Raw genomic sequence first — 21749 nt, forward strand, 5'->3', positions numbered from 1 at the left:
ATTCCTTAGCATAAACTTCCTTCATGCTAAGGAATGTGTTCCTTTATTCCTTAGCATGAAGGAAATTGCTTGAGTATTGAGCTAGGAGATGCTTAGCCTAGCTTAGCATAGAAAGGAAACGATAGTTACATATGTAACTACGGTTCTATGAATACTGGATGACCGCCAGAGGCGGTGCTTTAGCACTGGATATCTTCTGTCTCGCGCATGCGAAAGTCGAATATTTATATCAACAAAGTCACGTGTGACCTCGTATGACCCCGGAAGGCATAAGTTCCGGTGCCGTCAAAGAGTTCAGTCCTATGGAATCTTCTCGCAGAAACACGAAATTCCGAGTGACCAAGAACTCTGTCGGTCATCCAGTATTCATAGAACCGTAGTTACATATGTAACTATCGTTCTATTTCATCCTTACTGACCGCCAGAGGCGGTGCTTTAGCACTGGATGACCTGCCTACCAGCCTTTCCCAAACTCAGCGTCGCGACCCATTTTGATTGGGTCCCCAGTTAAATGCATTGCTACACACACACACAGAGTCAGAGCTGATGGCTGCGTTGCAAATACAATTTTTAAAATAATTTTTGTATTTTATTTTTAATTTTGAAAATGAAATTATGCAATATAGCATTGTATATTGAATGATTTAATTTTCTAAATACAAATAAACATAAAATAAAAGATTGTATTTGTATCAGCTCTGACGCGCCCCCCTCGAAAGTTTTCGCGCTGTCTGTTTATTGTCTGTTGATTAATCCCGATAGTACATGATGAAAATGAATAAATTGGACCGGCATCTCCAAACAAAACATCCTCTGCATCGGGACAAATCGAAGGATTTTTTCATCTGCAAAGAAGAGTCTTTCAAGAAGTAGTGTTTTGACGAGGGAAAAGTAAGTCACGCATTTTAATCATTTGTTTTGTGTGTTTGTGAGTTTGTCAGGGTCTGTTGTGAAATTGTTTCGTTAATGCAGAGTTGGATGAAATGCAGACTGAGCCCCGGAGCGGACCGCCAGCTGCGTGATCTCACGCGTCCTCTACTCGCTCCCGCGAGTCCACTACATTCTGCAGCGGCATAAAGCGGTGTTTCAACTTTTACTAGCCTGAAATGTTTTTAAAACGGCCGGGAGAAAAACAGAGAAACAATAACCACAGGAAGATTAGAGGGAAAGTGACAGGCAGTATGAGAAGGAAAGCGAGATAAAGTATCAGCCGCACGGACGTGACTGCTGCAGTGTGATGCACATAGGAATACATATGGGGGTTATTCCCTATCTTTATTCAAGAGCGTGGTCTTTAAATTTGAGAGCATACTTTATTGATTTCACGTTCAGAATATGTATTTCTTTCCCTCAAACCCTGTCCTCACACTCAAATAGTGCCTGCTTGCGCTTAGATTTGCTCTGCTTCTGCTCAAACTGTACGCTTGCACATATTGCTGCGCTTACAGGTTTCCTGTGTTCCAGCTTAAAACCTTCTCCTCGCACTCAGGCTGTTTCTGTGCACTCGTGAAATGTCTGCTCTCAGATTTCTTCTGTGCACGCTTGGATCTTTTGTGCAACAACCCTGTCAAAATCAATCTGTGGGGATTCCCTACAGTATTGAGTATGTAGTCGCTTTGGATAAAAGCGTCTAACAAGTAACATGTAATGTAATGCAATATAAATGCGGTTGCCAGGTCCACATTGGGCATACAGCATACGCCGGCTGGTATTAAAAATCACCCAATAACCCAGCAATGTTAATGATAATATCTTCTCTGTTATTTTCAGGCATTCAAAGGGAACAGAGGGGCACTGAGGGCATCCTATCAAGTCAGCCTCCACAAAAAAAAAAGTTAATCAGTTGCCAAGTGTTGGAGTTTCTTTGTCTCTCAGAGTGTTTTACAACAGCTCTGTTCATTTAAAAGTGTTTAAAAAATGTGTGTAGATAGTTTTTGATCTAGTGACAAACTTAATGTTGCACTTCTGATAATTTAAATGTGGTTTCACCTGTGATGTACTGTATACTGCACTTCCTATGGTTAGTGTTTTGTCCCCTTTCCTTTTTACAACATGTTTGTTCTTTGTTCATTTAAAATAGTTTAAAATGGTGTGTAAATCGTTTTTGAGCTAGTGATAAACTTAATATTGCACTTTTGATAATTGTATAATTTAAATTGTATTTATACTGTATATACTTGACTGCACTTCCCATGTTTCGTCTTTCTGCTTTGATCCTTATTTTTTCTGGGCAAGCTCAAAGGGAAGATTGTTATGGTGAGAAACCTAATTGCTGCGATGCACTTTTATAATTAAATAAATATTTTCATTTACATTTTAAATTCATGGTGTGTTGCATTCTTTGTTTATAAATGTAGATATTATGGAAAATCATGACATTTTTTGAGCTTGGGTCCCTTAGGACCACAACATTTCTATTTTGGGTCTCATGCTGAAAAAGTTTGGGAACCCTGGACCTATACCAACAGTCACGAGGAAGTCTGAATACTCACCCTATAAGGATGGCCTAGGCGGACTCTGCAGGAGGACCACACCCAGCGGGTGAGGGGCGGCAACATTCACGCTGTAGTATCTCGCGAATGTGCTCGGAGATGCCCATGTGGCCGCAGCACATATGTCCTCCAGGGGCACACCTCTCAAGGTCGCCCATGACGTGGAGACACTCCTGGTAGAGTGGCACTTTACTCTGGGTGGCAAGGGACGGTCATTCGCCCTATATGCCTGGGCAATGACGTCCACGATCCAGTGGGACAAGCGCTGTTTTGAGCGTGCACGGCCCCTTCTAGGACCACCGTAACGCAGAAACAGCTCTTCAGACTGACGCATGCCCGCGGTAGTCTGGACATAAGCTCTCAGGGCCCGCACCGGACATAGGAGTCTTGACCTCTCTTCCCCCTCTCCTGATGGGGGGTCAAACCGTGCCAGCTGGATAGGCCGATTAAAATGAGAGCGTGCCAGCACCTTAGGGAGGAACGCTGTGTTCGGCCATAAGGTGACACCTGAGCCATCTGAGTTCCACCTCAGACACGAGCTGTTCACGGACAAGGCCTGAAGCTCGCTTAAACGCTTTGCTGAGGTGATGGCAAGAAGGAAAGCAGTCTTGGCTGAGAGCCACCTCGGTTCTGCCTGTAACAAGGGTTCAAAGCAAGGCGAGCATATGGCATCCAGCACCAAGGGCAGATCCCATGTAGGGGCCCTTGGGATGTCCGGGGGCGAAGTCTCAGTGCTCCCCTTAAAAAGAGGGATACCAGCCTATGGCTCCCCACTGTGCTATTGTCAACCCTTGCATGTTGAGCTGATATAGCAGCCACATACACCCTGACGGTAGCGGGACACCGGCCGTCATCCAGGAGGGACTGCAGGAACTCAAGGGTAGTAGGCACCGAGCAATGTACTGGGTCCTCATTTCGCCCCTTGGCACCAGTCAGAGAACAGTTTCCACCTGTTTTCGTACTGTTTACGAGTAGATGGTGCCCTAGCATTGAGAATAGTCCTCCTGACAGGCTCTATGCAGTCGCTCAGCAGTGGGTCGGGCCCTCCAGTGGCCAGACCCACAGCTGGAGGCGGCAGGGGTCGGGGTGCCAAATCCGACCCGCCAGCTGAGACAAGAGGTCCTTCCTGTTGGGGAGACGCCAAGGTGTCCCGCAACAGAGTCGGTGCAGCAGGGAGAACCAAGTCCTTGATGGCCAGAAGGGGGCCACCAGAAGAAGCCTGTGGCCCTGATGAAGCACTCTAAGGAGTGTTGGTAGGATCAGAGGGAGGGGTGGATAGGCATAGAGAACCCTGGCCATGAATTAGCCAGGGCGTCCTGACCCAGGGCGTCCTGACCCAAAGGGCTGGTTTTCTCCATCAAGGAGAACCACAGGAGGCAGTGGGTCGACATCTTCTAGGCAAAGAGATCTACCTCTGCCCTGCCGAAGAGACCCCAGATGTTGGCCATCACCTCTGGATGAAGCCGCCACTCCCCTGGTGGAGGCTTGTGACGGGAGAGGGAGTCTGCGACCTGGTTCTGCTCTCCGGGCAAATACATTGACCGTAGGCTAGCCAGGCAAGGAGCTGCCCAGGTCAGGAGAGTCTGGGATGCAGATTTGGTGCCCCCTTGGTGGTTTATATGATACACCGTTGTGGTGTTGTCCGAGCGGACAAGCACATGCCTCCCCCTCAGGTATGGCAGGAAGTGCCTGAGTGCTAGGTGCACAGCTCGTAGCTCTAGCACATTGATATGTTCTGTGCCGTTCAGAGCAGACCACTGCCCGCATGCTGTCCTGTTTTGCCGCACCCCATCCCGAGAGGCTGGCATCCGTCGTAACGGTCTCTCTGCGGAAAGGGACGGAGCCCATGGCCACGCCCCTCGACATATACGACCTCTCCCTCCATGGGGATAGAGTGGAGAGGCACTGTTGTGACACCCTGATTTTTCTGTGCCTCTGCGAAGAGCAGAGAACTGTTGCCTGGTCTGACTAGCTTGGACAGTCCGTTCGAGCACCTGTACGGCAGCTGAACCGAACAGTTCCCCCAGCTCCACTGGGACAGCACGGAGAGTCCTCCTACATGCCTCCGATAAGTGTGACTGTGCCAGCCAAACCTGGCGACGAGTCTGGACGAGAGTGGACATCAGGCGCCCAAGCTCTCTAGACATAAGAGCAAACGCCTGTAATTAGGCGTCACTGAGGCTGGTTGCGGAAGCGCTAAGAGCCTCCTGCTGCAGGGAAGCTGAGAGGGCGAGAATGAGGTGAGAGAGGGAATTGCCTATACGGCCCATGCCTGCCGCTGCATCGTAAGCCTTAGTGAGCAGGTCATCAGTGACCCGACATTGGGGTCGAGGGCACCTGGCCTCCGACCTCAGAGCTTCGTCAGGGGAAACTATGAGGGAAGCAATGGTAGGCTCAACAGCCGGCATGTGGTCAAGGCCGACCTTTGCCGCATCCTGAATGGCTGCAAGGGCTCGGCCATCGGACAAAGGAAGGGAAAGAGTCTTATTGTCCCTCCAGTATGCATGTAGCTCCCTCAGATACTCACAAGAGGGAGGAACTGCAAGGGTGGCGGGTGCCAAAGTGCGCCTGAAGAACGCACTGGCAGGCGCTGTTTCGGGCTGCTGTACATCCAGCTGCTGGCGAGCCAGTGCCATGCGGATGACAGTACCCATGGAGCCGACATCCGCCCCCTCCGAGGATGCATGAGCTGAGGTACAGGAGCCAGGCCCAGAAGCATGGGACGGGCCCTCTTCGTCATACTCATTAAATTGAGTGGCTGAAGCTGGCATCGAGAACACATCGTCATCTGGAATCAGCTCAGCCATGGGTGGACTGGGTGCAGCGGTGTGCTCTGTACGGACACCAGAATAGAGAGCCAGGAGAAGTAACTTCATCTGGGCAAGCTCAGTCGTGAGTAGGTCCACCCTAGAGGACCGCCTATCAGGGTTAGTCCTCTTTTTGGACGGGGCACCCGCAGCCTCTGCTGCCCGACGCCTAGGACGGGTAGGTTGGGATGTAGTCGACTGTGCAGGGGGAAGGCCACCCTCAGCCAGTAGTTCAACCTCGACTAGTCTAGCAGCTCTTACCGCACGAGGCATGATGGTGCAATTCATGCACGGGTCCCCCGAAAGGCCCTCCCTTAGATGCTCGAAGCCAAGACAAGAGGGGCAAAGGTCATGGCCATCCACTGGTTGCAGAGAAGACATACAGTTGTTACAGCCGTTAAACATAGCGCCAAGGGGGGCACTCAGCTGACTGTAAATAACTGGGCCAGGAAACAAACTCCGCAGTGGAGTGGAGTGAGCACAATAGTCGTTAGCGTGAGCGTGAGCACTCTGCTAACTGGGGTGAGAAAAAATTAGTGGTCAGTTAGTGGTATATATGCTGTGAGAGGAGAGCGGGAATACTCTCTCCACTAGCACCGTAGCGAGTTAGCCTGAGCGAGAGCACTCTAACTGGAGATGGAACGGGTATTAAACCAACTGTGTGTCAGGGTTCCTGCAGGTTTCGCCAACTCAAATGTCCCATAATTACTTACAAAGTAAATGTGTTCATGTTCAACATAAGAACAATGGCTGAACATAACAGCATAACAGTACAGAACTGTCTTAGCGTGTTTTACCTGAATGTAAAGACTGTGCTATTGAGTATTTACTCTATGGGCGTAATGTATCAATCAGCCTCTGACTCCCCAATTCTACCTCTTCATTTTGATTAAGATTATAATTCAGTAAGCATTGTGTATTCATGGGATGATACAAACATATTTTCATTTAATTGTCCTGGTTCAGCAAATGCCCTACAGAGCGCGAGCATCGATTTAGAGAACCTTTGATTATGTGTAATCAAAGTGATGTGAATGTCAAGCTCTTTCTTAATTAAATATCAATCATTTTAATTCAATCAGTTTCTGATCACTGAGGCAGAGGGTTGGGTCTGAATTGAATAAGCAAAGTGGGAAAGGGCAGTTCAATCTTAATAGCTTAATTTGCTAGTGAAAGGAAATGAAAGCCAGCGTTTATTGCTAGGAAAAATAGAGTCTGCCTTTAGTCGTAAATTATTAAGCTTAATGTGAACAATAAAATGGGAAAGGTTGAATGAAGCCCTTTTTTGCATGGTACCCCTGCTGTCACGTATACTCATTTTCACCATGTGCTGGCCACATTTCCTTTCCTGTATGAAAGAACCACAGACGTTCCTTACATAGAGATCCCAGAGTTTTAATGTTTTTTCCGTTAATGTCAAGATAGGAGTGAAATAATGTACCATCTAATCTGAATCACATATATGTAGAATATTGCTGCTTAAAGCTCATAATAAACAAAAGATTGCTTCATTTCTTTAAAGCTTGAAGATGTGTGTGTACAAAAGGAACAGCACCTGGATCCGGGAGCATATTTACTGTATATTGAAAAGACAGATGTTGGTGTGCCTGTTACTTACAGAAAGCCCACACATTTAATGACACCAGTAGTGAGATTTATTTTTAATTACGTGCAGGCATTACTTGTCAGAAGCCCTGTATTTAAGCCTATTAGGCCTTAATATTTGAATATTAAACTCTTAATAAAGCACACTCAAATACTGCTGTAATTAAACATTAACGTGTGCATGGTGGTCATGTGCATAATAATGAGACAGACTGCACTATTGAACTACCGGTAGGTCAAACTCTGAAACCTATTATTCAGATACCTGATTTAAGACCAAGGCTGAATATGTTTAAAGGGAAGAGAAAAAGACAGAACCACAGAACGTTTTTTGGTTGACAGTTACAACCGTGTTGTTATCATGGCTTGTTGGGTCCCATCTACAACATGGACAATGATAGCAGTCTTAGATATTTTGAATTTCGTGTTCATACAGTAATTAGCCAGGTTGCTTGTAATCACTTCCGATTACTTTAACCTAAGCATTATCTGGAATAATGATGGTGTCACTTACATATAGTAGTCACTGTGTTTGTGAGCTTGTGTGTGTGTTTGTATGTGTACGCCACAATCAGTTATTTTCTGCATGAGACTAGCAAACCTCCTGTAGATAATGAACATTTGTAAGAATATCCTGCATGTTTGTGACAGCTTGCATGTTTGTGTGAGATGTGAGGATGCGTGTTGACAATGTGTCTGCTGGCACACATTTTATGTGTACACTGCTGTGTTCCAGCTGTCTGAGAGGATAAGGCTCAGTGGGCGGATAAACACTGCAGTGAATGTCACACACTCTTACAAACACACACACAAAGCGGTGGGAACTGTGCTATAATAGGGAGTGTCTATGGGCATCTACTCAGCAGGGTTTTGACAGGAGCACGGATCCCAACTTTAATGAAATGCACTCAATAAATACAGATGATATAAGTAAAAAAACTATAAAACAATATTATACTATGCAATATGCAGTGTCAGTATGACACTTACTTACCTGTAGTCGAAGGATACATGTTATTCTTATATTGTAGACACAAAATGTAGTGAATCCAAACTTTTAATTTTGTATACATTTTTTATATTTTTTTATTTTTTAACTTCCATCACACAAAATAACACATTTAGAAAGGTGTATCACATGTTTATGAAAAAAAAGAAAAATGATCGACAAACAGTGCTTGGTAGTTTTAGGTCCTGAGGCTTTTTACTACTCTGAACCCTGGATTCTTGCTGCTTATTGAACTTTTGAGCTGACCTTTGAAATCTCCGAACACTTTTAACCCAATACTTATTACTATGTCTAAGGAAAATGTATATAATTAATTGGCTTAATTCACAAGACTAAACCCAAATAGCTCAATTTTACAGGGGAATTTCCGAACAGCATTATGCTGCTAGGTCTTCATTTGAAACCAGCCTCAATCACAGCTCCACCCACTCCACATCCTGAGCAGCACTGAAACCTTGGAGCACAGGGTTTAAATGATAAAGTGTTTCCAGCCAGCTTATTCAAATATCATTACCTCATGACACACCTAATTTCCCTCTAAAAGCGAACTTCGTTGAAATCACACATACGTTCTTCTATTCTGGGCATCACAAGACATTTCCCAACACAGAAGAGAACACTTAAAAATATACTTTCTGTAAAATGTACAGTAACACTGATGAGTTGAACTCATTTGACATTTAGATTGAATTAACTTCATATTTTACAGGATTTGTATCTCCTTTCCTCTCTATGCACAATACATTGAACACGTCTCCTCCAATAGTCAGTGATAAAAAGAATACCAGCAAGATACTGCAGTAAGTGGGTTACAAATAAATTGTGTAAACTGTGTGAATTGTGAGGAAGATGAATAAATCTGATAAACAATAATGTATGTGTGACAGGATCCTTGACAGCTGTTAGTGAAGAGATTTGTATCAGTCCGTAGAAAAAATTATAGCCACTCATCTATAGGTGAGTTTAGTGTCAGCAGTTAAACATAACAACTGCATGCAAGCATGTGGCCTGTCATGACGCTGAGTGTTTTATGGCTAACATCAAGTGTGTGAGAACCATACACACTTAAAAACACTCGGTGACCTCAGTGCTTCACAACATCTGCACTTTTCCAATTTTGGACATCTTAACACTGAGTGCCACACAGGCAGAGTTCTTCACATCCCAGATCAACCCAAACAATATCAGACAGCACCAGTAAGTCCATTAGCTTCCATTAAGCTCCCCTCATCGTGTATAGGACCGCTGCCAGTTGTAAATGGCATGGATATTATGGGAACATTCTGGCACACGTTTACACGTACTGACGCTGCGGTTGCGGAAAGTCCTCCCCGCTGCGCCTCCCCCCAGCCCCCTCCTCCTGGCAGCGAGCTGCTTGGTTCTCTCTTCTGCAGCGAAGAAGTCTGTGGTCGCCCTGAAGAACTCCAGCAGAGCTTTGTGGCTCCAGCTGATCTGACGGCTCCCCATCCCACTGCTTGGTGCAGCCACAGGACCGACTGAACCAGATGCCCCAGCGTGGCTCCCCTCGGACTGGGTGGAGAAACCACAGTGACCACCATGGTCAGTTAGGAGGAGGAAAAAATGTGGGTTTGTTTCAAAGAGTTCCAAGGGTATTGTTGATTGGGCATCACCGCGGATCGGGTCATCCTGTGCGCACACACTCAGAACAGGAATAGCCACTTCGTCCACGTCTCTCAAAGGTTCATTGCGTTCCCAGTAAACATCCCAGGTAGCTGAGGTATTGCAGCTACTGCTCGTCCCCGGTGGTGCTGCTGTCTGACAGAACAACGCCTCCTCCAGGTCACGCAGGGAACAGCTGGAAAACAGGGTGTCCGTCTGTATGGTCTCACCCAGCACCGTTTTGTACCTAACCACGTACACGCACACAAACATGCACACAAAAAGAACACACATTTAGAGATACAACAAGAGGATACCAGTAAATCAATTTTGAAGAGCTGGATGGGTCTCATATTCCCCCGGTGCCATTGATTTGAGAAACTCTACCTGGGTCACGATGTCTCTCAGAATCAATGACTTTACACAGAGCAGGCCATCTGTTGCTATAGTAACCTAATAATCTCTTTAATTGTCTGTGCCTTTCCAGTAAATGGTTAGTGATTACTTGTGTCTGCTTTTCTTACACTCCCTCTGTCACCGTGCCTCCTCTCTGGTTGACTTTAAATCCATACATATATGGTTGTCTGTGTAATTTGTCTTTACTGTGATTTTGTATACCTTAAGCAGCAACCTTATGAAGCTTAGTTTATATTATTGACAAGGTGATAAATTCCCTGCGGTAAATTTCTCAATATAAGTTAATTGCTGATACCTGGGAACGTGGCCACAACACAATTTTTAACAAACTATAAGGTAACTGTTGCTAAATGTATTTCAGGATAGACTAAGAACTACCCTACTTGCTGTAATTGTGCACATATTTTCATCCCAACATTAACTTTGGTGAGTAGAATATCATAATCATTAAGGATATGTACAGAGGACACATTGTTATGAGCCATACTTTTCTTTTGGAAGCTTACAAAGTCATGTTTTCTTGAATGTTTGGTTAACCTCATCTTTATATTTTGTTTTCAGGTATTATAACCATTTTGCCACATACCTGCTGAGACATATCTTCTGGTAGAGCGCCAACGCCCACTGCAGGGGCCAGCACAGCGCGTTCTCAAACCAGCTCTGACAGCGAAACACGGGGGACAGGCAGACGGCCGCCGTCACGTAGCTGGATGATCCACACTCCCCCAGGTAAGAGAGGAGGAGGCCCGACCCGGTGCTCTCACTCACTGCATACAGTTTCCCTGCAGGCTGTCGGTGTCGAATGTAGCGCACTGCCTCTCGCAGATCTGCAGGGTCACCGAACTGCTGCAGCTTCAGGGTGGTCAGCGGGGTGCCGTTGTGGCTTCGGCGGTTGAAAACTGCAGGGAGGTAGCCATGGGACAGTGCCGTTTCACACAACTGTGGGGAGATGGGTGGAGAAAATAAATAATAATCTTTACATATGTCAAAAACATATTACGGATTGTGGGCGTTTGCCTTTAGTCAATTTTATTTTTGTCCTGCTGAAAAGGACCTATGATTTAATAAAAAAGCCAACTTAGTGTGAACTGGTGTCTTGGTTATAATACCACAGAATGAAACAATGCCTCCTTTTAGAAAATGGTTTCCATGTCATTAGACTAAATGCGAATGTAAGACCTGAAAACGGCTTGTTACTTCTACTTTTTACTGTATGGAAAAAGAAATAAACAGTCGCCAGGGGAGGTGAGAACTCGGTAAAATTACAGGATTAAGTGTTTCCGTCTTTAACTGTGCTGCTTCAGCACTGTTCACTGTAATACTACAGATTGTTTATTTTGTTATAATTTGACAGTATGAGACATTGGGGCTAAATAAATGAATGTAATAAAATGTTATACAAGTGAATGAGAAGTAATACCCCTTTCCTGTTACTTTCACTTTTTTGTAATGTTTAGCATAACTTTATCTTAAGGCTCTTCAGAAACTGGCTCTCAAATCTCATAGTTCTGCTACAGTAGTTCTCTCTCTGCATGTTTACAGTAAATTGTTCTTTACTAGAAACATTACACGCCTGAGGCGGTGTCAGGGAAGGAAAGCAGAAGAAAAATATTAACTTCTTGTTGTATCAGATATTTTAGTAGATCTCTTTGTTTGTTTATGTGTTATTATAGTGTTAAGTGTTTGTAACATACTTGGTATACATTTTGAAAGGAAAAAATACATATGACACATCATCAGAAATGAGTCAGCCCAAAATGTATACTTTATTATCATAAAGTCGTAGAAATAGCTCTGAAAAGCTCTGTTCCACTTGCTGAATATTACCTTTTAGAATAAATTATTCAATCCATTACACAAACAGAGGGTTTGTCTGGAAAAAGAAGAGTATTTGCATTCTTTGTTTCTCTACAAGCTTTGTAGTCACAAAACAATGGTGGTAGCCTGGGCAAATATATTTGTATTTGAATATATTTGTGAGATTTCAAACGAGTTTCATAATGCTTTTTAAAATCTGCAGAAATATCAGAGGGATTCAGGGAGAGCTGCAGAGTAGTTACATTAAATATTTAGCAGCTGAGAAAGGCTGCAGTAGGATCTTTTTGGGTTTAAAAAAAAGAAAGAAATAGGATTTACTCAGCTGAATATGTTGCCAGGCAGTGTCAGAGAGCACTGAGCAGAACATCATTCATTCATTCATGCATTCATTCATTTGCCCCCTCCTTAATAATTCCATAGATACAGTAGCATTTAGGAATATGACAGGATAGGACGAGCAATTTCAAATTAAACTGAGTCACTTTAGTTCAGCTTTATTCCCAAAGATATTTAGACACATGATGAGACATTTCATAATTTAAAGTGCATATGAAGGTTGCTGAGATTAAATAATGTGAGCTGGGCTCACGCCTGCCTGCTCAGTACATACAGCGACATTGATGTGATGCACTTTGTGAATAACAGGCATGAGTGATGAGTAACAACTGGTCACAATAAAAAAGAGCAAAACATTAAAAAAATACTTTTTGTTCAGAATAAAAAGCTAATTATTGATTGCAATAATGAATACTGTTTTGACGATCAAATACATTTGCCAGCTGAGAGGGAACATTAGAGTGCTTACTTAATGTGACTATTTATTAGTTTTAAATGTAGTAAAGTGATCCATTTATAAATTCTATGCAGATAAAGGGTCTGTTCCCAAAAGGCTGTGTTGACACTGAATTTGTATTTTTTCAGCTCTGTGTCATTGTAGGAACAGTTAAAAAACAAACAGCTGCTACTCCGGCAGTTTTCTGCCTGAGCTGATAAACTGTCAGCTCTGTGACAAATTCCTGCAGCAGGGACTCCATACGCTGGACAACACGCCAGCTCTCATACACACTAGTGTTCTTACACACACAACAAACATACACACAAGAGGCGTTCTCTTCCCCCACTGCACTGAAACACATAAATACAAAAGGGCTTAAACAATACGTACAGCAATATTCCCTTCATGATAATTGAGGGGATCTTCCACGAGTCCACCTCTTTTATTAAACAAACTCCAGGAGTTTCATCTCGACATGTTGAACACAACACAAATCATGTTAAATTAAGGATGTTATTTAATTAGAAGCCTTTTACAGGCAACAAAGCATCTCAATACAATGAGCTGTCCTCTATTCAGGTCAATAGTTTCCCCTAATACTCAACAGGCCTATGATACTTTTCCAGGTAAAACAGTTGCTCCTCTGAGTTGGTAATGTTCAGGAGTGCAGCCAACATTTTATAAATAAGTTATACAATTAATTAATTAATACGTTTTTATTTATTTATTACAATTTAGTTGAAAGATGTTGATATTGAAATGCATACATAGTGTATAGTTTCACCCAGCATTACATTTAGATGTCTTCCCTGCTCTGTTGATAAGCTATGCTAGAAAGTTGCTAAAAGTTAAAATAATCAGATCATTTCTTTCACAGTTACTGTACGTATTATATATTAAATGCTATCCTCATAGAGAGTTGCTTGGTAGTGTCTGAACCAATTCATTGCATCAATATAGTTGGTTTCTTCTTCAACCCTTTGCATTCCAGAAGACAACAGGGGTTTTTCTACTTTGAAATAAAAAAGCTAAAATAAGCATGATTTCTTTCCTTTTTTTGTGTCTCGTGAACGTTTACAAATGGACTTTAAAATACACTGTGAAGTTGCAAGACAATCTATTCCTCTGGCTGAATTTCAAACGGACAAGCATCATAATCAAGCATTCGATGGGCATAATAGCTATCTATTATTAAGGATATATGCCACAATAAACATCAAGAATTAAATTCCCAACCATTTTTACATGCCTCATAGAGTGTTTCTCTTATTGGTCTTATTATAAAGTGAAGCGATGTAAATAAGCATCTACTTCTTCCCTGCTTGGTAAGGAAGTTGATTTTTTGCATCTATTTGAAGACAGAGCATCAGCCATGAGTCATAACAGGAGTGCTGCCAAAACCAGAAGGGCAGATGGAATATTCCAGGTAGTGCAAGGCACGATTTGGAAAACTGTTGGGGAAATTTTGAATGTTGCTGAACGTCTGGGGAAAATGTCCTCTGTGTCCAAACACCAACACCAATTTGATATGAGTAATGTAGCAGGACAATTATGGGCTACAAATCCTCCCTATTCCTCCCTTGTTGACCCAATATGTACCTAAGTATATTCCTATACTTTCAAACTGAAAATCAACTATTTACACACAATCATTGTTTTATTTCAAAGCAATAGGCAACACAATACAATGACTAACTGTCTTAGTATACAGACATAAGGGGACAGAACACACAAATCTAATTCCCAATTGCTTCTCTACTTCTCATTGCAATGTTATATGGACATAGATATCAGGGCATATGTCCTAAGTATTGCTGCTACTGTTACCATCTCTCACTGATCTAGTCATTACAGTTAATGGTAAAACTTTCCCACTTCTACTACATGAGCGTTTAGGGTGTTATCCAATCCTGCAATGCCTTTTGAAAACTCTAAAGTAAAAAGGAATGGTCTGAAACACAATTATCTAAGTGTTGAGTGGTATATTACACATAATGACTGGATTACAGCATATCACACCTCATTAAGAGAAACAAATACTTTATGTACAATAATGATTGGCAACAAAATACTGAATAAATCACTACTAAGTCACACAATTATAGTTAAACTGCTCAGAGGTCGATCTGCTCTGTTAAGGGTGTTAATCATGAGGCAAGTCTCCAGGAACATTTATGGTTTTTCCACACATTTCTCTAAACAGAGTATGTGGCTCATACACACCCTCAGTATATTAAACTGTCCTTTTTGTGGGACATCTTCTCTGAGGTGGAGGGAAACTGGTTTAAATTGTAGTTTGTTCATGATTGAGATCAAGAGATTTTAAGAAAGGGTAGCTGTGAATTCAGAATCACTTGGACTTGTACATTTAGATCATAATAATGTGGTGATTTTAAACATTTTCTTACTATTTCTTGACTTTCTTGTTGAAAGTTATGATAAGATTGTTCGAAATCGTACGGTCAGTGTACAGTTAACTGTCACAGTGTACATAGGAGCTTATACTGCAGCATACAGTTGGCTCTACTCAGAGTGGTTTCAACTTTCACATCTAACTCTCCAAGAAATCGAACCATTTTATTTCCAGAGAGAACAATGGATATTGTAATGTATTTCACTGCACTGTTGTTGAACTAACTTACCAACTGAATGACTGAAGAAATACTTAATGCCAGTGTATTCTGTATGTTTTGGTATGACCACACTATATATAACCACCTATACCATTATTTAAAGAGACATGAATTACTTGAGACTACATAAAACAAAGAAGCATGAAACAAACTGAAAGTAAGTATATGAATGATTTAAAAGGAAATGGCTCATTCATACATTCATGAGTGCTGGAAATGTGGCATGTTAGGAGAAGAAGGGGACAGGGACCAAAGCCCACACACGCTAAATACAAACCTACCCTTCCCTCTCTGTTTCTTCTCTGTGTCACAGATGGAGCCGTGTGTGTGTATGCCTAGCAAACACAGCGCTTTTTATCTTTCTCTTGCGACACACACACACACTGGGTTATGCAGAACAGTGACAGGAGCAATCTTAATTGGTGTATCTCCCTTGTGGTGCCTCAGCCCTCCGAGCGTAACAGCTGACAGATTCTCTCTACTCAGATGATGGCCTAAAAAACACCAGACACAGATCCGTCCGAATGTGAAAATTACTTTTCATCTTTCAATCATATTTTGCGTTTTCCCATGGCCTTAAATCACCACTATAATTTTTTCATTTCCTTTTCTCTCTGTTGTTTCATCCCACTCCTCTCTTCATCCATTACTCTTTGTTTATGGTTTGAAATTAGTTCTTAGCTCTAGATTAGTGTCCACCAAATTTTGTTTTGTTGGTGTTGAGTTCTTGCAGAGTTGTTATATGACATGTGGCTGAGAGGGGTGTGTGTGTGTGTGTGTGTGTGTGTGTGTGTGTCTGTGTGTGTGTGTTCAGTGTGTGTGTGTGTGTGTGTGTGTGTGTGTGTGTGTGTGTGTGTGTGTGTGTGTGTGTGTGTGTGTGTGTGTGTGTGTGTGTGTGTGTGTGTGTGTGTGTGTGTGTGTGTGTGTGTGTGTGTGTGTGTGTGTGTGTGTGTGTGTGTGTGTGTGTGTGTGTGTGTGTGTGTGTGTGTGTGTGTGTGTGTGTGTGTGTGTGTGTGTGTGTGTGTGTGTGTCAAGCGCAGTCTCAGGAAGGAGAGGTCAACCACCAAACAGGTCCAACCCAAACCCTCCACCACTACATTCCCCTGTCCACACTGCACAAGAATAATCGGGTCCAGAATCGGCCTCTATGCCCACCTGAAGACCCACAAGGACCAAGAAGGAAGACAGTCATACTCGACTACGAGTGACCGCCGATGGTGTGTGTGTGTGTGTGTGTGTGTGTGTGTGTGTGTGTGTGTGTGATGAATGAGCGAGCAGAGCTAACTGTATGAGATGAGCTAGCATGATGCCAGGTGCCCAGAGATGTGGAGCAGCGCTTCACTTCCCCAGGCCCCTCAAGCGATGCTTTGTGATCCCTGACTCAATTGCCTCAGTCAGTGCATTGAAAGAGCAGTTGAAATACTGGTGCTGCCTCCACATCTGCTCTTTTCTTCCAACTAAGTGATTGCCTTTGCCCAAATGGCCTTTGTTGAGTTGCCCTGGCATCTTCCCACGTCTCTTTTTAAAAATACTGAAAGCCTGACTTTCTCTTTTGATTAGTTGTTTCTTGCATGTTTCCTCTGAATTCGAACATGATTTGCTTTTTTTTTTTTTTAGTATTTCTACCCTTTAGCTATGGAAATGTTTACTTCTGCTTTTTAAAGTTTAGAATGGTATTTTCGTGAATAACAGGCCCCTGCACTCTCATGCTGCTGCTGTAATGTTCCGCCTGTTGACTCATGCTGTACAACACAGATTGGAGACAAAGGGCAGCTACAGAGTCCATGACACAACTGAGGAAGCATCTCATGTGGACATCCTTACCCTTGCCAATAAAACCAATACAAATGGGATTCTGTTAGTTACTGCAGAGACTGACACTAATATTCCCAACCTTTAAATTAGCAGGTTTGTGGACTATTAACGTTTATTTCTTTGGTGAGGAAATTATGATGATCCCTGAGCCATCAGCTGTATGTGTGTTTTGTTATTTTGTTATTCTTTAACTTCTATTGAACTTCGTTGTCTTGATCTTTTGTAAGATTGACTGTGCAGCCTTTTGCACGGGTATGATTTAGTTATTGAACTCCTATCAACCCTATGTTCATTAGTGGAGTCTGCGAGAGAAGCCAAACACGCACCTTTAGCAGATTATTTGTGATCTTCCCAAAAGAGTTTGGGATGATGAGCAGAACAGGACTGGTGGAGTGGCTGGAAGTCCTGCGTCGTTTCTGGTATGTGGGCACTGCCCAGTCCAAAGCCACCAGCCCCTCGTCGCTCAGCTGCAGGTTGTCCCGCACAAACTGGACCGGGCTGTCGTACGGACAGCACGCCTCATACACACTTTGGAGCAAGGCGCTGGCTCGCCACGTCCACCCTACACACGGCGAGTAATTACTGAAAGTCCTGCAGTGTTTTAAGAGATAGTTGGCCAGTGCGGACGGTTTGCAGATCAGTGCCACGGCGCGATTCTTCTTGTCCCCCGCCTGGGCACCGTCGCTCCCCTCTTGCTCTGAGACGCACCTCCCGGTCTTGTCAATCTTCGCCAGTTGTGAGATCCCCGTTCCCTGATGCAAGGCATTCGACTTGCTCTCGGTGTTAAAATATTTGAAGCCTGGCCAGATTAAGACCACCAGGATCACAAAGCACAGAGCCACAAGCCATTCTAGCATTGGCGCGGTTTGGGAGAGCAAATGAACACAACACGGTCGCTTTCCACACTGTATTCTGGATGCTACGTTTTAATTATACATTTAAATGATCAAACACAGTCCACGGAAACATGGTGCGTCTCACACTGCGTCGATGTTGTCCTAAATTGATGCTCAGCTCGTCTGTGAAGTTTGTTGTTTCCCCGCGGTGCCAAGGCGCACCAGTTCTTCGTCCTTTAGGCGTGCTGTCTCAGTTACGCAGCGTCTCTTTTGTTCCAGCTCATTCCAAAAGCGACTTCATTTATCCATTACTGTTACTTACTTCACGCATCCAACGCAAAGTGCTTCACTCGAGCTGTTACTTCAACCAAGCTGCTGGGAGCGCAAGAAATGTCTGTGGCTTTGCAGCGCGCAGTTGGAAACGCCTCCCATCATATTCAACCCCCCTCGGAGTGAGCAGGTACTCTACACGTATCTGCTCTTATTAGCCATCTTCTTAATTGGCCTACTTTCAGTGCACATCGTACAAAAAGTGCATATTAATTGTTTAGACAATCGTCCTGAATCTCAGAAGCCTGTCTCTCTTTCTCTTGCTCACTCTTTCTGCCAGAGACATAACTTACCTTATACTAAACTGTAGTGAGCATGGTAATTATTCATAGATCTCAGTGAATTCTTTCTAAATTGATTTAGCAACAGTTACGTTTGTAATAAGTGTGCAAGAGATTACAAATAAATAAAGCATGAGCCTAAATACGCTAACCTGTTTTAAAGGGGCTTCTTTGTGGGCACCATGCGTAATGAAACCTGGTAAGCATTTTGATGATTTTTAATAAAACAACTTCAGGTTGACTTCAGTATTAGTTTTGTAACTGTACTTTGAAGGAAAGGGTAAAATGAGTCTATTCCTCTTTTGGTCTCAAAGACAACATTTAATCACTTTCTGAGATACAGCATCTTGTTGCAGCCTTGGTTGTTATTGTAAAGCAGGGGTGGGGAACCTTTTCCCTCTCAAGGGCCATTTACATTTTTCCAACATCCTCCAAGGGCCGTACAAATTATTGACCTCTGCTTAAAAATACTAAAATCACAGCCCATTCATTTGGCCTTTCTTTCATGCTGTGCAAAGAAAAAGCAACCTCTCTATCCAGATATCTTACCATGACTCGTGCATGCATTCACGTGCACGGTTGTGGCATGACCACCAAAACAGAAAGATTTGGAGACAAGATGCAAATGTATTTAGTTTCCTATCCATGTGGACATGATTTAAGTGTGTGTGTGGGGGGGGGGGGACCTAACCTCCTCTAGGGGGGTTTGGGAGGATGCTCCTCCGGGAAGATTATTTGTTCAATGTTGAAGTTAAAAGCATCGATCTGGTGCACTTTGAGAGCAAAATTAGGAGCTCTATGGATACATCTCTCAACACCCAGATGAAACAGAACTAGCAGATTTCTTTTTCTTTATGGATATTTTACAAATCACTCCCCTTTCAAACTGTATTCTTGTTTATTAATAACAAGTGTTTTACTGTCATATAGCATTTTATACCTTTCTACCTTATTCTCTTATTTTTTTATAATAACTATAATGATCATATAAAGATGTGCCTTTACCTCACTGGTTGGAGAAAAAGCTTCTTATATTCGTTAGCATAGCTAGCTAACCAGATGCTAATAACAACAAAGTTATTGACTGTATGATCAGTATGGCAGAAGAACAGGTCGCCACTGGGCTTTCAACTAAAGACACAGCCACGCAGAAACTGCGGCATGTGTACGGCTCCTTATGGGTACTGACATTTTTGGAAGTGCCGGAGCGGCGTTATGGTGCTCTCCGTCAGAAATACACCCCTGTCAGACGAGACATATACCACGTGATGACACGTTAGGCTCGTGTTGTGTACAAGGACCCTGACCTTGGCCAGGAAAAACAGGCACTCGCTTGTTAAATTTTTTTGCGGTCTAGATTTCTTTAATTTTTTTCTTTTTTGCGTGTGTTTATAAATTACCTCGAGGGCCGTACCAAATGGTCTCGCGGGCCGTATACGGCCCGGGGGCCGCAGGTTCCCCACCCCTGTTGTAAAGATACATAAGATGGAATATTAAATGTACATCTGTATCATGCGGAAACACACCTTTGCTCTTACTTTTGTTAGATTTCTGTGCCATCTGTTTTCAAGGAACACTTTCTTTTGGACACTCATTTAACCGATGCCAGCAAAACACTTCACTGCAGTCTGCTGAACAAAAATGTATGGCAGTGTGAGCCAACGAAAACAAACCCAAGCTGAAGTGACAAGGCAGAAGATTGCTGTATGGTGTTTGTTCAAATTTGTAATGAGACAATTCCTGTGGTTTGGCCAGGGGAAAATACAATACAAATGGCTAAACGGGAGAAGCAAACGTTCAGAAAATGAAGACGAATGAGAGGCTGGAAGGATCTTGGTGTCACCTCAGAGACACTTTGAATGCCAGAGCAGAACAGCTTACAGCTGGAGCATTAGAGAGCGGGGGGTGGGGGGAGTTGTGTTGTGTTAATTGACTCAGTATGCAGTTCCAGACACTGCTCATGAGACACTTCCCATTTGTGCGTGAAAACCATCTGAGCTGTTAAAGCCCTACGGACAGATTATGTCCCGCTGTAATGTAACTTTAGAAGCTCTTTGGTGGTCTAGTAAAAAAGTTCAGTTGTTCACTTTAACAGGCCGTCTGCACATGTCATTTCTTAAAATGTTACAATGATTTATTGCCCTTCATGCAAAACCTGCATCAACCCATTTTTTTGTTATCATATATGTGTTTTTTCTTTAAATATCCAGAAACCAACACTACATTTAATGACCATTCCTGATTTTCTCATATGTATTATGTTTTCAGAGGCTACTGTTTGTCTGAACTGCAGGTGGAGCTGGATTTTCTCTCTCAGTGGGTTTCATATTGGCCTTGACATAATAACATTTGAGCCAAAGCTAGAGATAAATGAATGAGAGTCACCAAGTGGAGCACAACCTGTTGAAATATTTAAGGGTTGAAAATCACCTTTTGGTATTTTTTTGGGAGAATAATTAGTCATAAAAGTCTCGAAACTCTATTTTGGAGAATCACAAGGTATGACCACAGTTAAACATAAAAACACATTATGGATATTTGTCTTGTTACGATATATCTAAACACTTGACTTTTAGGTTCACATACTGAATGGAAGATCACTGAGTCCTAAAGCAAAATATGGTTCTCTACAGCTGTATGTCACACTATGTATTATTTGTGGCATTGTAAATGTTACTTGATTACACTTCTCAAAAGCACTATTTTATGATTTGTTTACATTTTCCCAAGTGTAATTTCTGCATCACTCTCAAAACAGAAAGTATGTGAGGAATAGAGAAAGGAAGCATTCATGCCAGAACACACTCAATGTTTCCAAAAAAGGCCACTAAAGATAACGAAATAACCTGAATGCAACAATACAGTTTGCATTGATAAGAGGAGAAGAAAATGTCAACAAGGCCACTTGAACTTTGGGACCAGAACTAAAAGACTAGATTAGATAAGCCTACATCAAGGTTTGACCTTTTATCCTGGGACAACTTAGTTGAAGACCCTAGAAACATCACAAGGTTTGTCTTGAAAAAACAAACAACCATTGCTGTCCTGTATCTGAAGACCCTGACCTTTATCATTAGGGTTGTAGGAGCCATTTCCTTAGATTATAGTATCTTATCTGTTTAGAGTACATAACCTGAGATTCTGTGGTGTATATTATTTATTATTTAATTTGAGTGCGTTACTCTGCAGGTCGAGATGCTGCAGCATAAAAGGAGAGGTGCTGCAGCCTACTGGTGTGGCTGACTGAAGCAAACAGTTTTTAGACCTTGCTGGTTGGGAGCTTCACAGCTTGGTTCTTTATTGTGTCTTTA

The 21749-nt window shown here is 42.8% G+C and overlaps 1 protein-coding gene across 1 annotated transcript; it reads right to left on the reverse strand.

Annotated features, from left to right (window-relative positions):
- Positions 1 to 7971: 7971 nt before the first annotated feature.
- abhd15a (abhydrolase domain containing 15a) lies at positions 7972 to 18216 on the reverse strand. The gene is made up of 3 exons (XM_079675106.1): positions 17318 to 18216; positions 10537 to 10889; positions 7972 to 9780 (listed from the first exon to the last, which is right to left on the reverse strand). Exons 1-3 carry the CDS (start codon positions 17846 to 17848, stop codon positions 9141 to 9143), a joined length of 1524 nt encoding a protein of 507 aa, XP_079531232.1. The 5' UTR covers positions 17849 to 18216; the 3' UTR covers positions 7972 to 9140.
- Between the last annotated feature and the right edge of the window lie 3533 nt (positions 18217 to 21749).

This window comes from Notothenia rossii, assembly GCF_949606895.1.
Source record: "Notothenia rossii genome assembly, chromosome: 4".
NCBI lineage: Eukaryota > Metazoa > Chordata > Actinopteri > Perciformes > Nototheniidae > Notothenia > Notothenia rossii.